At 34.9% G+C, this 13,420-nt stretch overlaps 1 protein-coding gene across 4 annotated transcripts in view; it reads right to left on the minus strand.

Moving 5' to 3' along the window:
• Positions 1-859: 859 nt before the first annotated feature.
• The window catches only part of LOC116052705 (M1-specific T cell receptor alpha chain-like), a 33,618-nt gene continuing 21,057 nt past the window's right edge, over positions 860-13,420 (minus strand). For 3 of the 4 annotated variants that reach the window (XM_031303514.2, XM_031303512.1, XM_031303510.1), the window contains exons 2-5: positions 4,133-4,324; positions 3,840-3,887; positions 3,641-3,748; positions 860-1,233 (exon numbers count right to left, since the gene is read on the minus strand). In XM_031303514.2, coding sequence (XP_031159374.1) covers positions 1,232-1,233; positions 3,641-3,748; positions 3,840-3,887; positions 4,133-4,324 — 350 coding nt within the window. In that variant the 3' untranslated portion in view covers positions 860-1,231. Of the gene's footprint in view, positions 1,234-3,640; positions 3,749-3,839; positions 3,888-4,132; positions 4,325-9,130; positions 9,216-13,420 lie in introns of those variants that run through there. The other variant, XM_031303513.1, reaches the window with a different exon arrangement.

Here is a 13,420-nt window from a genome sequence, read left to right on the forward strand (position 1 = left end):
ACTGAAAGAAGAATTAGTAAAATAGCTCAAAAACTCAAAATTGAAAAATTATGGTTTTTCCTGGGGCGGTCTCCCCTTAATATCAGAAAATTACTTTAGATGCTTTAGTAGCCTTCAGTAAATATCACATACTTTAAGACTTTTACTCAATTCTAAATATTCTAAAAGGTGACTTTACCTTTTACCAAAGTAATGTTCTGATAAGATACTTGTACTCTTACTCAAGTATTGCTTTCTAGTTCTTCATACAAGACTGGTAAAAACAGGAAGTATGAATCAAAAACACAGCAGTCATTCATCTGTTATCTCTTGTGTTGTCTTCCAGTCAGCCATCAACATGTTGGCCTTCCGGGTCAAAATTGAAAATTGACTTTTTTAAATGTTTTGTCACTTTTTTCTACGCTTTTTTTAAATTCACGGTCAATAAACCTAATTCATGAGTTGAAAAAGCAGAAATTATGAATTATTTTGACTAATAGTTAAGATCAGAAGATGTTGAGTGGATCACAGTTTGTCAAAGTTTAGCCAGGAAACCATTTTTTTCAAATGCTATGAAGTTAAATAAAAAACCCAAAATTCAATGGAAGTAATAATTAATTTAACTTGTGAAGAACGTTGTATCCATATAACGTACATCGTACATGCATGCATCTATGTTAATTTAGTTGAACGCAACCCATATTTCTGACATGAAAAACTTTAAAAACAGATCAAATTTTACCCGAGGAAAACACAAGGGTTAACTTTTACCAAAGTAATTTTCTGTTAAGATACTTGTACTTTGACTCAAGTATTGCTTTCAAGTTCTTTATAAAAGACTGGTTAAAACGTATTAATCAAAAATACAGCAGTCATTCAGTCTGTTGTTTTCTCAACTGTCTTTATTTTAACAATGTCACACAGGAAATATCACACCAAACAAACAAGTTTTATAAAAAAGCAGAACAATCAGTCTGTTAAATCAAAAGAAACTGTGATATTTACATCAGCAGGACAGAAAGTAACATTCACAGACAGGATGATAAACTTCTCAAACAGAATAAAGAGTACATGTTTTACAGGACGCTGTCGTAAACAGATCAACAGCTGATGTGACTTACACAAGTTATTATACATGAAACGAGACGATGAGACGGCGATGAAAGCAGAAATGAAGCTGAGCGACGTTTCATTCACTTGATCAGGAAGTCGTGTGAATCCGTCATCTTTTTCTGCTGAAGGTCTGCAGAGTTTCTACAAAATAAAACATGAAACCGTTTTTAATTAATGGGACCTGAAACAGCGTCAATCACATCCAGAGACACAGACGGAGCTCTACGGATGACAGATGTCTTCAGTTTACATCTCTGAAGTTTGACTCGACTAAACTTGAACAGTTATCTGACCTGCAAATTGTACGTGACATTAAAGTTGTTCCGATGCCGATACCAGTATCAGAGAAGCCTCCGATACCGACTTAAATGCTGGTATTATATCGCAAAGTATGCAAGTCTATTCACCCATCGATAGCACGTAATTTACCCCTTAAAAAATGACTTCAAAGTAGTTCCACCCGGATAAAACGGCTGTCGGTTAGCTCTCCGCTAGCTTATTAACAGAACAAACCGTAAATCAGCGCTTCTTCCCATCTCCAAAACACACCAAACTACTAAAACAACTGACAGATCTAAAATATAAAGTCAGTGAAGTTTGTGCACTGCAGCTTCAGACTGTGTGACTGTGAACAAGATAATCTTCGGAAGCGGCACCAAACGTCACGTTAATGCCAGTAAGTTGAAGAAAATCTGACTGCAAAGATGTTTAAAGCTTTGAGTTAACCCTCATGTTGTCCTCGGGTCAAATTTGACCCGTTCACAAAACTTCTATATCAGAAATATGGGTTTCTTTTTAATCAAATTACTCAAAAAATTAAGTACAATTGCAAGTACTCGATTACTACTTCCATTGAATGTTGGTTATTCAATTTTATAGCAATTGAAAAAGTTGAAATTGTTTAAAAACCTGACTAAACTTTGACATCCACACGTCTGTGATTCTCCACCAACATACGTTTCTATAATATTAGTCAAAATCATTCATCATTTCAAAATTACCTATAATCTCCTAAAACTGAGATTTATTGACATAGAATTTCAAAAATACATGTAAAACTATTGGTCATAAGTTGGTGTTAGTGAAAAATAGCATCGAAAACATGGGAAAAAAGTGATGAAAACTGAAAAGTGTTTATTTTGATCCAGAAGGACAACAAGTGCATGGTCGACCAGAAGACAACACAAAGGTTAAAAAACTCTTAGTAGCCTACACAGCAAGTTGCGCTGGCAGCTACTGTTTCGGTTTCGGTCAGACTAGATAATAAAAGAAAGTTCTACGGCAGTCGCTCTCTGTATGTATTGGTTGATATTTTACAAGAGTTAAACCTGAGCCAGGCCATACATCAGGAAAGGTAAGAATGGTCATAATTCCACCGTGATGGCTCCACCTGATTGGACGAACGCTTCACTCTTGGGCTGTCTGCTCCCAGATTTCCGAACAGACCAACATGTTGGAAACTATCTTATTTCATGAAAATAGTTCATCGAAATGTGTTTCTGAAAACATTTTGCTGTGAGAAATAATCTGCCGCTGCTGAGTCTTCATTTGAGATCGACAGCGGTCACTTTAAAAGATTTTCAGGAGTTTTCCAGAGACGGAGAGTCGAGCTGGACGCTCCTGACTCACATGAACAGTAGTTTCATTGATTTATGACATTAGGCCCTATAGGGAAATGCAACATACTCCTTTTTATTGTATTCTATTTATTGATGTATGTATGTTATGTGTTAGATAAATAGTGCTGTAGATGTCTGGTTCAATGTTGTGTTGTGGATTATGAGTCAATATGTCTGTACTGTACAACAAATTGGTTCTCGGGGACATTAAAGTTTTCTAAGTCTAAGTCTAAAGAAGCCTGGATTCATCTTTATACAAATGAGGAGCGGGAAACTCAACGCCCCATCTCATGAAAGTCGCTGTGACGCTCCCAGAATGCATTGCACGGCTGCTTACAGAGAAATTAATGGGAAGAGTGAAAATGACGCATGACAGTACCAATGCAAAAATCCCACTTTAGCGTCTGTATGGAACGCAACGGGCAGAGCAGCAGCTGGTCCACCACGCTGTAAGATGACGTAGTATTAAGAGAGACAACGGTAGAGAGTAGTATGTAGAGAGACAAAGGCAGGGAGTAGCATTAAAGACCGAAAATCCGCGTAAGGAGGCAGGTTGGGGGGGTGGATGGGTCAATCGATACAGGACTTTCCTCCAGGAGACCGTGGGTTTATGTCCCATTCTTGTCCCGCGCATCATTAAAACTTACATTTTGTAACCCTCCCCACCATCTTTTCTTAAACCTAACTGTCCCATTCTTGTGCCGCATGTCAGTTAAACATACATCCCGACCCAGAGCGTCAAAAAGTGTTATTAAGAGTCCCGACCAAGAGTGAATTAGTTGAAAGTGCCGTTGTGTATGACTGAGATGGTAAAGGACACTCTTTGTGTCACTAACAAACGCCAAAGGCACCTGACCAAGTGTCACTTCATGGCGCACCGGGAGTGAGACTGTGTTGATCAGAAACACTTGATGGAGTTTTGTACTCACACTGACTGATCCACAGCCGCAGAGTCAACAGGACGTTGAAGACGATGGTCTTGAGGAAGAGCAGCCTGAGGCCAAGGACGATCAGAGTCACGAAGTTCACCTTCGGATCTGCAGACACAACATCATCACAAAGATTAAAACTGAACAGTTTTTCTTTTTTAAATAGTTTTAAAGCTGTTCAGTCAAATTAAATACAAACCTGGTTGCAGAAGGTCCACGCACGGCTCAGATGTAGAATTATTTTCCGCTGAAAGATATCAGACAAAACAAGTCATTATTAATTATTACAGTGATAATTATCAGTCTTCAGCAGTCAAACTCATAAAGTGCACTGAGAGCCAAACCAGTTTCAGACCGCCAAAAGAAGGAAGTATTTTCCAATACATTTTCTGATTTCATCTTTTCCATTTGGGTTATTTTCCATAACCAGTTGCCAGCCTGATTCTGTACTTTTATGATAAAAATGATTTAATCAGACAGTTTCACACTTACCACATTGTTGATCCATTTCATTAGAAAAGGCCACCTGGTTGTACAGCGACTCTTCATGTATCCGGACAGCCGGTGCCGTTTTATTGAAGATTTCCAAATCTGTGATTTTGTTGTGTCTGCTGAACCCAGTGGCCAGGCATGCCGTGGTGTTTTCCCATGACAGTTTGTAGAAGGACGGCTTGAGATCCTGATCTGAAAAACACAAAAGGATAACTCATAAACACACAGGAATAATGCTCAAACATCACTAACGTAGCTGAGTATCCAGTTCAGGAGAGGTTTTCGGCTCGCTTTGTTCGATGTGTGTGATTATGATTGAACAGATGAAGAAACAAGAGCAATCGTCACTCACAGACACACTGTGATTCACACACTCTAAAAAAGCTGCGAACTCTCTGCCGCTGACAGACTCAGATTATTATTCTAAGTGTCTGACAACATTATGAAAGGATCCCTACAGAGATAGACCTTTTAGTTAAAGAGTAAGATCCTTTTAGTTTAACATGGAACAGCCCTGAAATCACCATCACCAAACTCCATGTAAATAATCAGTACTTTTAGTGTGTATAGAGCCAGCATATTTCCACCAGACTCCATGTAAATAATCAGGACTTTTAGCGTGTATAGAGCCAGCATATTTCCACCAGACTCCATGTAAATAATCACTACTTTTAGCGTGTATAGAGCCAGCATATCTCGACATGTAAATTGGTGAATTAAGGGTTTATTTCAACCAAACCAGAGTGGTGATTGTTGGAACAGTGGAAAGATGAACCAAGACAGCTGTTGATAGTTTGATTTAGTTTCTGTCAATTATATTTGATAACTCACTTTTTTCAAAAGATGTTTTTTTTTCCAGCGCTAAATATTAATTTGCTGTCTCAGAGTTGTGTTACTTCGGGCCATTATAGGTCAAAAATAAATACATTTCACACACATTCACAGCATGAAATCAGTTAACAGTTGCCTTAACATCTTTCAGTTTGTTGATGACACTATCGGGTACATTTTGTTGTGTTTTAAGGAAGATGAATACCTCCTCCCTGGCAGCCATTTTGATTGCTATTCAGATTGGTTTTGCAGAAAACTTTGCAGAAAGTTTAAAAAATAAATTCCCCATGTCCCTTTAGCAGCTCCATAGGGGGGTCACATTCAGAGAAATAAACTCTGATTAAAGTCATAAATTTACAGAAAAAACATTTTTTTTTAGAAAGGATTTGGTTCCTGACACACAAAAGCTATCATTTCATCCAAATTAGTCTGTTCTTTATATTTTTATATGGTCTTTATTTGGTGATTCTGTGCCGAAATAAATATATATATATATAATAAATACCTACAATGGTCCTAATACCCCCTCATATGTCACATTGTTGTTTTACAGCTGTGTTCAGTTTGGAGTGGTTCTTACATCCAAGTTTCAGATTAAACAAGCTTTTGGTTTTGTAACGAGAAACTGTCTGAATTGTTTATCTTGATTAGATTAAATTGCAATAAATTATAAAATATATACTATATATATATATATATATATATATATATATATATATATATATATATATATTGTGCTGTAATGTTAAGGATGCATTTTAAAATACGACATGTTGTTGTTATTGGTATTAGGAAATATGAGTTCAGTCAGAACTAAAATACAGTCTTACACTTACTCGTCAGAATAACAACTTTAATTCCAGATCCAAATTTAATCCTGATGTTGTCGTTCACACAGAGATTTGTCCGGCAGCAAAAACTGACTGAGCGCACATTTAAAAAAGACTTTTACCTTATCATTCATAATAATATTTAAACTGTTGTGTTTGAATGAATCTACATAGTCAGATATATTTCTTGTCATAAAAGTAAAGCACGGAACTAATGAAAGGAATAAATCAAAATTAGCGGTTAAAAGGGTAACATCATTGTTGCGGTCATTTTGGAAATTAATATTTTAACACTACTAACTAACATGACCAAGTATTGCACACACAGCACTGAATAATGTTGTGTTGACATTTGTAAGAACAATATTAATAACAGTTAGGTGATTCTGCAACAACAGTACGTTCTCAAATTACGTTTTTAACTTAATTCAATCCCTGCTGCGTTACGTTTCATGTTGTCTGTTTAAGTTTTAAATAATGCATAGATCTGTGAACACACTTACTTGACAATACAAACACTCTGATTCCAGATCCAAATAAGATTTTGAAGTTGTTGTTATTCACACAGGAACTAATCCCGTTACAAAAACCTTCGCAGCACTTTTTCTTTTGTATTTTTAAGTTGACAATTTATTTTTAACAATAACAATTTTAGTAGTTTAGCAGTATTATTTGTGTCCCCTATTAAAAAATTGCTCTTGAGAATGTTTATGTTTATAACTGTTAGATGAAATGTACGCCCGTGTCTTTTATTAGTATTTAAAATGTTTGGCTTCCTGTGTGTTGTGTGTTAGTATGTAATATGTAGATATAATATTATATCGTGAACAGAATATCAGTGACTGAGATTTACATTACAGCGATTCTTTTCGTTTTCATCCATAACTACGTTTACATGCACACTAATATTCCACTATTATTCTGAATTCCTTCTAAACTTAAAACATTAAAAGTACAAGTTTAAAATGTTTACTTACTACAGGAACGTGTACACAAAGAAATCGTAATGATAATTATTAATAACCATGATTCTGAATGAACAACCTGATACAAATACTGTATATATATATATATATATATATATATATATATATAAATGCACTTACGTGACGATACAATAACTTTGATTCCAGATCCAAACGTTAGTTTGTAGTTGTTACTATTCACACAGCAAACTAGCATCATTCAAAAACCACCAGAGAACCTTCATTATATTATATTATATTCGTGTTGTCACGTTTCCTAATAAATTCAACATATCTACATATCATACCTATTCTGATTTATATCAAGATTCATATATATTTTTGCAACATAACTTTTTTTTTTATATTTTGTGTATTTTAATGTTTAGCATCTTTCCAAAAGCCGACAATTTAACCGTTTAAAGCAACCTTAAAGTGACTAATAAGCTGTTTAATGAACGGAAAGCGGACTCACTTGTTTCAATTAAAAGATGAATCCCTGATCCAAACAAGATCTTTTGGACTCCGGTCTGAGTCACACATCACAGAGAGCTTTAACAACAACTACAATACTGTCCAGTTCTTACTTTCCTGTCTGAATCGTTCATAACGCAGTCATGACTGTGATCATTTAATATCCAGATGTATACAGTTCTCATAAATGATAAGGGCTTTTAATTAACTTCTTTAATCACCAGCCAACACGGCTAGTAGATTCCTAAAGTTACCAGCCAATCAGACTTTCCACTAGCCACGTTTGTTTGTTTTTTTCCTAACTAACGTTACTTTAATTTCAGCTTCTCTTGTTTGTTTTGTGCCGTTCGTTTTCTCCGTTTCAGCGTAGCTTGTAATCGATACCAAACGCTGACATGTAGCCGATGGTTGTAGGACACGTAGCGACATAAGTGTTAAAGAGAAATGTAGGATTAGAACTACAAGCAGAGTTGCCAGATAAAGATTATGTTTCCAAGCCAAACACACACACAAAACCTCCCAAATTTCTGGGCAGAAAACAGACCAACCTGTAAACATTTCTGCAGCCGGCCAATTCAAACAGACGCAGAGTTGTTTGCTTCACTCGTCACCGGCCAAATTTGCTACTAACTTTACAATGTTACCCGTAAAAAGTAAATTTCTATTGTATTTGTATGTATTTAAATGATAATTCACTCATGAACATTAATTGGAGTTACATTTTACTTTAGTGTGACACAACCTAGAACACTTTACGACAGAATATTTTTTAATTTTTTTTTTGATTTGACAGCTTTCACAAATGTCATCCCATATCCTATTTCCCATGATCATTGGGAACTTATCAATAAACAAAACTGTAATTTCTCTCGATAAACTAAACAAGTCAATTGTTAATCCCTGCAGCAATATTCACTGCTGATACTTTAACAATAAAATGTGCAGAGCAGCTTTTGTTGTTGAATATCTTTCATATTAATGAAGTTGTGTTGGACTTTTGTAAATTGTTAATTAGCACGTTATCGTTAAGTGACTCAGTTATTTTCTGTTAAAAACAAAATCTTACAGTTTTGTATTTTCAGCTCAGTTCCTTTTCCGAAAATCAGCCTTCGAGTCCCGTCATTCACACAATGACACGCTACATCACATAAACTCACTGAGCGATTTTTGAGACCTCTTTACACAACTACTAATTTACACTTGTTACATATTTTCTACATGAAAGATATCTACGGAAATAGTATTTAGTGTTGACTGAGCAACAGCTTAGCTGGAGACTAATTAGTTTTCAGCTCAACTCAGATGCTTAAAGTCAAAGCTGATCATTTGTAAAAAATAATAAAAAAATCTGAACGTAAAGTTTATTTACTGTTTGTATTCAAATATGAAAACTATATTAGCATTTTATTTTCCCATAGAACAATAAGATATTCAATTTGTGAGAACAACATTGAAAGTGATTTTTAATCAGTTAGAATGTGAAATATGTAAAAACTGTTTAAATTAAAATCTCTGTTTCACTCAAATCAGAGGTTTTGGGATTGTAATTATTAACGAAACATTTAAGATGAAGACACTAAACTTTAAAAGCAAACTGCTTTTTTTTTCCAATTAGGAAAATAATCTTTCAGTCTTAACTCGTCTTTAGAAACACTTCTTTTTAAATGTTTTTCACTTGATTTCTGTGTGAATTTTGTAATAACTGTAATAAAGTGTTTAACATTGTTGTTGCCCTTTTATGTGAAGATTTTCTCTTGTCCTGCAGTTTGAGTTCTTTTATGTCGCTCTGTAAAGCCCTTTATATCTTGCTTTAGACAATTACTATTGGAAGAAAGTTGTTTCTTTGAGAATCTGTAGTAGTAACTAAAATTACAATAATGTTTTTGTTTGATTCTTACCGGATTGTACGAAGAGTTTAGTTCCTTCCCCGAAGATGAGCTTGCGTGCAGCGTCATTCACACTGTGCATTAACTCGGCTCAAAAACCTCTGCGACTCTAAACGCTTAATGGTTAAACCTTTTTAAAGCTGGTTTATTTGATTGTAAATCAAATGGCTTCAGCATTAATGGCAACTGGAGTCATATATTTGACAATTATGATCATTTAAAATTGTAAAACAGGAATATTAGTGTTGAGAAACTTCCTTAAGTTGAATCTAAGTAAATATCAGTATAGGAGAACAGGGTTGGTGGTCTCACTGCTTATTATAGCTACACTAGAGGCCATTGTGACCATTTATTTGACAATAAACAGTTGTCCTGTCATCCTGCTCATTTTGCACCGGTCATTTTGTGCAACATATGCAAAACATTAATGTGAGGCGATATTTTGTAATTTTTATTACCCTGCCATGGGGTTTGGTTGTCACAATGAGTGTCTTTGATGGTTAATTACTTCTTGGTACAATAAGTTGTGAAAATAAAAAGGACACCAATTTCAAGGCAATACATTAAGCTTTCATTTTATGTAGGAATGACTATTAAAAGCTGTTTTAATGATGTGCTATTCTTACAAGAGTAAAACGTGTGACAACCAACCCCAGTCTCCCCTATGCATTGAACATTTAATAACTTGTACTTGTACTACTTGTAGTAGTCTTACTACAGTGATTAGTTTCAGATATAAGTTTAAATTTTGTGTATAAAGAGACTTACTGGTGTGAACTGTCAGCTTTGTGCCAGATCCAAAAATCAGTTTGTCGGCTGCGTAATTCACACAGTGTCAACCTTCAGCGCAAATACACTGAGGAACAAAATCCCTTCATTTGGAACATTTACAACTGCCTTTAAAAGTTGCAGTTACATTAAGGTGAAAAGTGAATTTAATACTTCACATTTAGTGCTAAAACTCTTCATTTTGACCAACATCAGACCAATGCAAGCCTTAAAGGTTGCCCATTGTAGTTTTTATATGAAATAGGGGTAAGATTGGTTTCATTGTTACAAACGGATGCATACAATTCCTGTTGCATAAACTCACTAAGTGGCTAAATTCATAATTTCAATGAAAAATTGAATACAAAAAAGAATCATGATTCCTATCATTTACACGATTTTTCCTCACATCTTTACATGAAGTGTTGAATCAGTTCTGTTGGAGGAATTGTAGATTTGTTGGTTATGTCTGAAAGTGAAAGGTGATCTTTTTGTAGAGTAATGTTCAGATTTGAAAAGGTAAACATTTTGTGTAATCAATGACCCTGTGTATTTGTTAATGTTCACGTATAATAAGTGCTGATGAACCCATTGGAAATCATTTTTATCATATTTTTCTACAAGACAATAAACAAAAAATTTCATAAAAGGTTCCTCCAATGATACAACTTCTTGTTCTCATAAGATTTAAAAAACAAAATGAACAAAAACTGATTTTACTCACTGCCATGGACGAAGAGTTTTATTCCTGATCCAAACTGGAGTTTTTGGTAACCGCTCGCAGTCACACAGTTAAGGAAGGCTGATCAATAACTCAGAACCTCCATTACAAACTCTTATACTTCACAACTACTACTTTTTTACATAATATCTTGTTCTACATTTGGGGTTTGGCTGAAGTCGTATCTCATGAAAACTTTGGTTTCAGAAACTTCACAACTGCACTTTTTTTACGTTACATAAGTACTCCCAAAGTAAATCAACATATTTGTATTGTTTTTTCCCTGAAAATATGAAATAATAACATAATTTATCCAGTGATATAACATGTTGTTCTCATAACAAAATTTAAAAGTATGTTTCTGTTTCTATATGTCTGTTTTTATAACTACTTTATTTGTTTCTCTTCAGACATTTTTGGTTTTGTCCGTTATGGACAATCTTATATTTGTTAATGGGTACATATAATAAGTGCTGATAAACACGTTGGAGTCCCCAATGTAAATCATATCTGTAGCTAGGCTAGCTTCATGAAATGCAATGAATCCAACGATACTTTTTTTTTTTTAATTTTAAGTGTGGCCCCAGTGGCCTAATGGATAACGCACTGGCCTCCTAAGCCAGGGACTGTGGGTTCATGTCCCATCTGGGGTGACTTACAACAAAGTGGCACAGTGAAAGCATATAGATAGCATTGGATGTATTGAAACCATCATATTGGGTGGTAATGGCACAGTGGATACGACATATGCCTTTGGTGTGGGAGATCTGGGTTCAATTCCCACTGTGATACATCAACCAATGTGTCCCTGAGCAAGACGCTTAATCCATAGTTGCTCCAGAGGCGTGCAACCTCTGATATATAGCACATATAGCAATTGTAAGTCGCTTTGGATAAAAGCTAAATGACATGTAATGTAATGTAAGTGAACAAAAACTGATTTTACTCACTGCCATGGACGAAGAGTTTTATTCCTGATCCAAAGTGGAGTTTTTGGTAACTGCTCGTAGTCACACAGTTCAGGAAGGCTGATCGATAACTCAGAACCTCCTTTACAAGCTCTTATACTTCACAACTACATGTTTATTTATATATTTTCTTTTTGTACATTTGTGGTTTTGCTTCAGAAGTATCTGATGAAAACGTTGGAGAAGTTGTATGCTGATGATTATATATATTTTTAAAAAGCAGTTTGTCCCGGATCATTCTGATGTACTGCAAATTATGACGATACACAACTAAAACAAGTTTTGTGGGAAACAAGGAACAACAGCAGGAAAACGGAGCTTATAAACGGTACATTTAATCAGTTTAACCTCTCTGAATTGCATGCCAGATACTGTACAGATACTAATTTTAAATTTAGTGACTAAATTAATTAATATATATGTAAATTTGAGAGTTTTAGAGAAAACAATCCATAAGATTAACGTGATTTTGTTGATTGTGGTATGACATTGTGGTGAAGAGAAAACTGTTTGAAACAATCTTTGCTAAAAGTTAAAGATAAATAATTGAGATTTGACTCACTGGGTTCGATAACTAATTTGGTTCCTCTTCCAAAGTAGAGTTTTCTGATTCCAGAGTCAGTCACACAGTTCTCAGCTACGAGACAAAAACTCGAGCTCGAGCTTTGTGTTTTCTTCAGAAATACTCAAATCTTTTTCTTCCTACGAGTTATCAATTATCAGATATGAAAAGTGCATTCTCTCTTAGGTGTTATTCTAATGCATGTAACCCTAACCCTAACCCCATGTAGTTATTTTCAATCAGAAGATGTTAGAATTGTTGTTTACAGCAGTGTTTTCTCTAGCTTTGTGGAAGACTTTGGTGCACTTATTTGGCAGGCGGTTTAGGGTTTCTCCCTCAAGAAAATGCAATTTCACATAATTTCGGACCCTTATTATTAGAACATAAACAGAAAAGAACAGTGAAAGAAACAGACATTTGCCTGATAAACATCTAGTCAGGCAGCTACTGAATTGATCTTTGCAAGTTAGACAATGTGCTTTTTAGTGTGAGTTTCTTTGCAACTTGGAAACATTATTACCATATCTGTCTTTGGGAAAGCTAGAGCAGATAATAAATAAATAACACAAAAAAAATCTTAAAGAGAAAACATACAACTACAATCATTAGATCTGAGGAAAGTCTTTTAGTTACTACATGCAGTTAAGGTGGTCTCTCACGAAAGATAAACGTTAAAGAAAAACCTGCACAGGTAAAAAATGTGCAAACTTTCAGTTGTCACAGGTGTCCTCTTCACAGGGAAACAATGACTCATTCTGTTCATTAGGGTTGTGCAATTAATTAAAATTTTAATTGCAATTACAATTTTGTCTCCTAAGTAATAGAGAAAAACGATTATTTAGCACGTTACGTTTTGCAAGACAACTTATTTTGTCTCGTGTTCTGAAGGTAAAGTATGAAGGGAAATGCCACAGTTGAAGGAGTTTTTACTGTTAATTTACTGTTAAGTTTAACTGTTTCATTGTTTTTTTTAACTTCAATAAATGCAACATCTTTCCAAAAGTCAATGTGGAATCACGTTAAATAATCCTGATTTCAATATTGACCAAAATAATTGTGATTATGACCATTGTGATCCATAACTGAGCAGCCATACGGTTCATGAGATAAAACATTTACATTACTAAAGAGAAGTTTACTCTTCGGATAATCTTAAAGAAGGTATTTTTCTTACTGGTTTGTACGAACAGAGTCGTTCCGCTGCCAAAGAGAAGTTTTGCTCCTGCGAGATTCACACAACTACAACAGGATGAACAAAATCTAAACCTCGACTTGGCTGCTTT

Source organism: Sander lucioperca, chromosome 9 (assembly GCF_008315115.2).
Source record: "Sander lucioperca isolate FBNREF2018 chromosome 9, SLUC_FBN_1.2, whole genome shotgun sequence".
Taxonomy (NCBI): Eukaryota; Metazoa; Chordata; class Actinopteri; order Perciformes; family Percidae; genus Sander; species Sander lucioperca.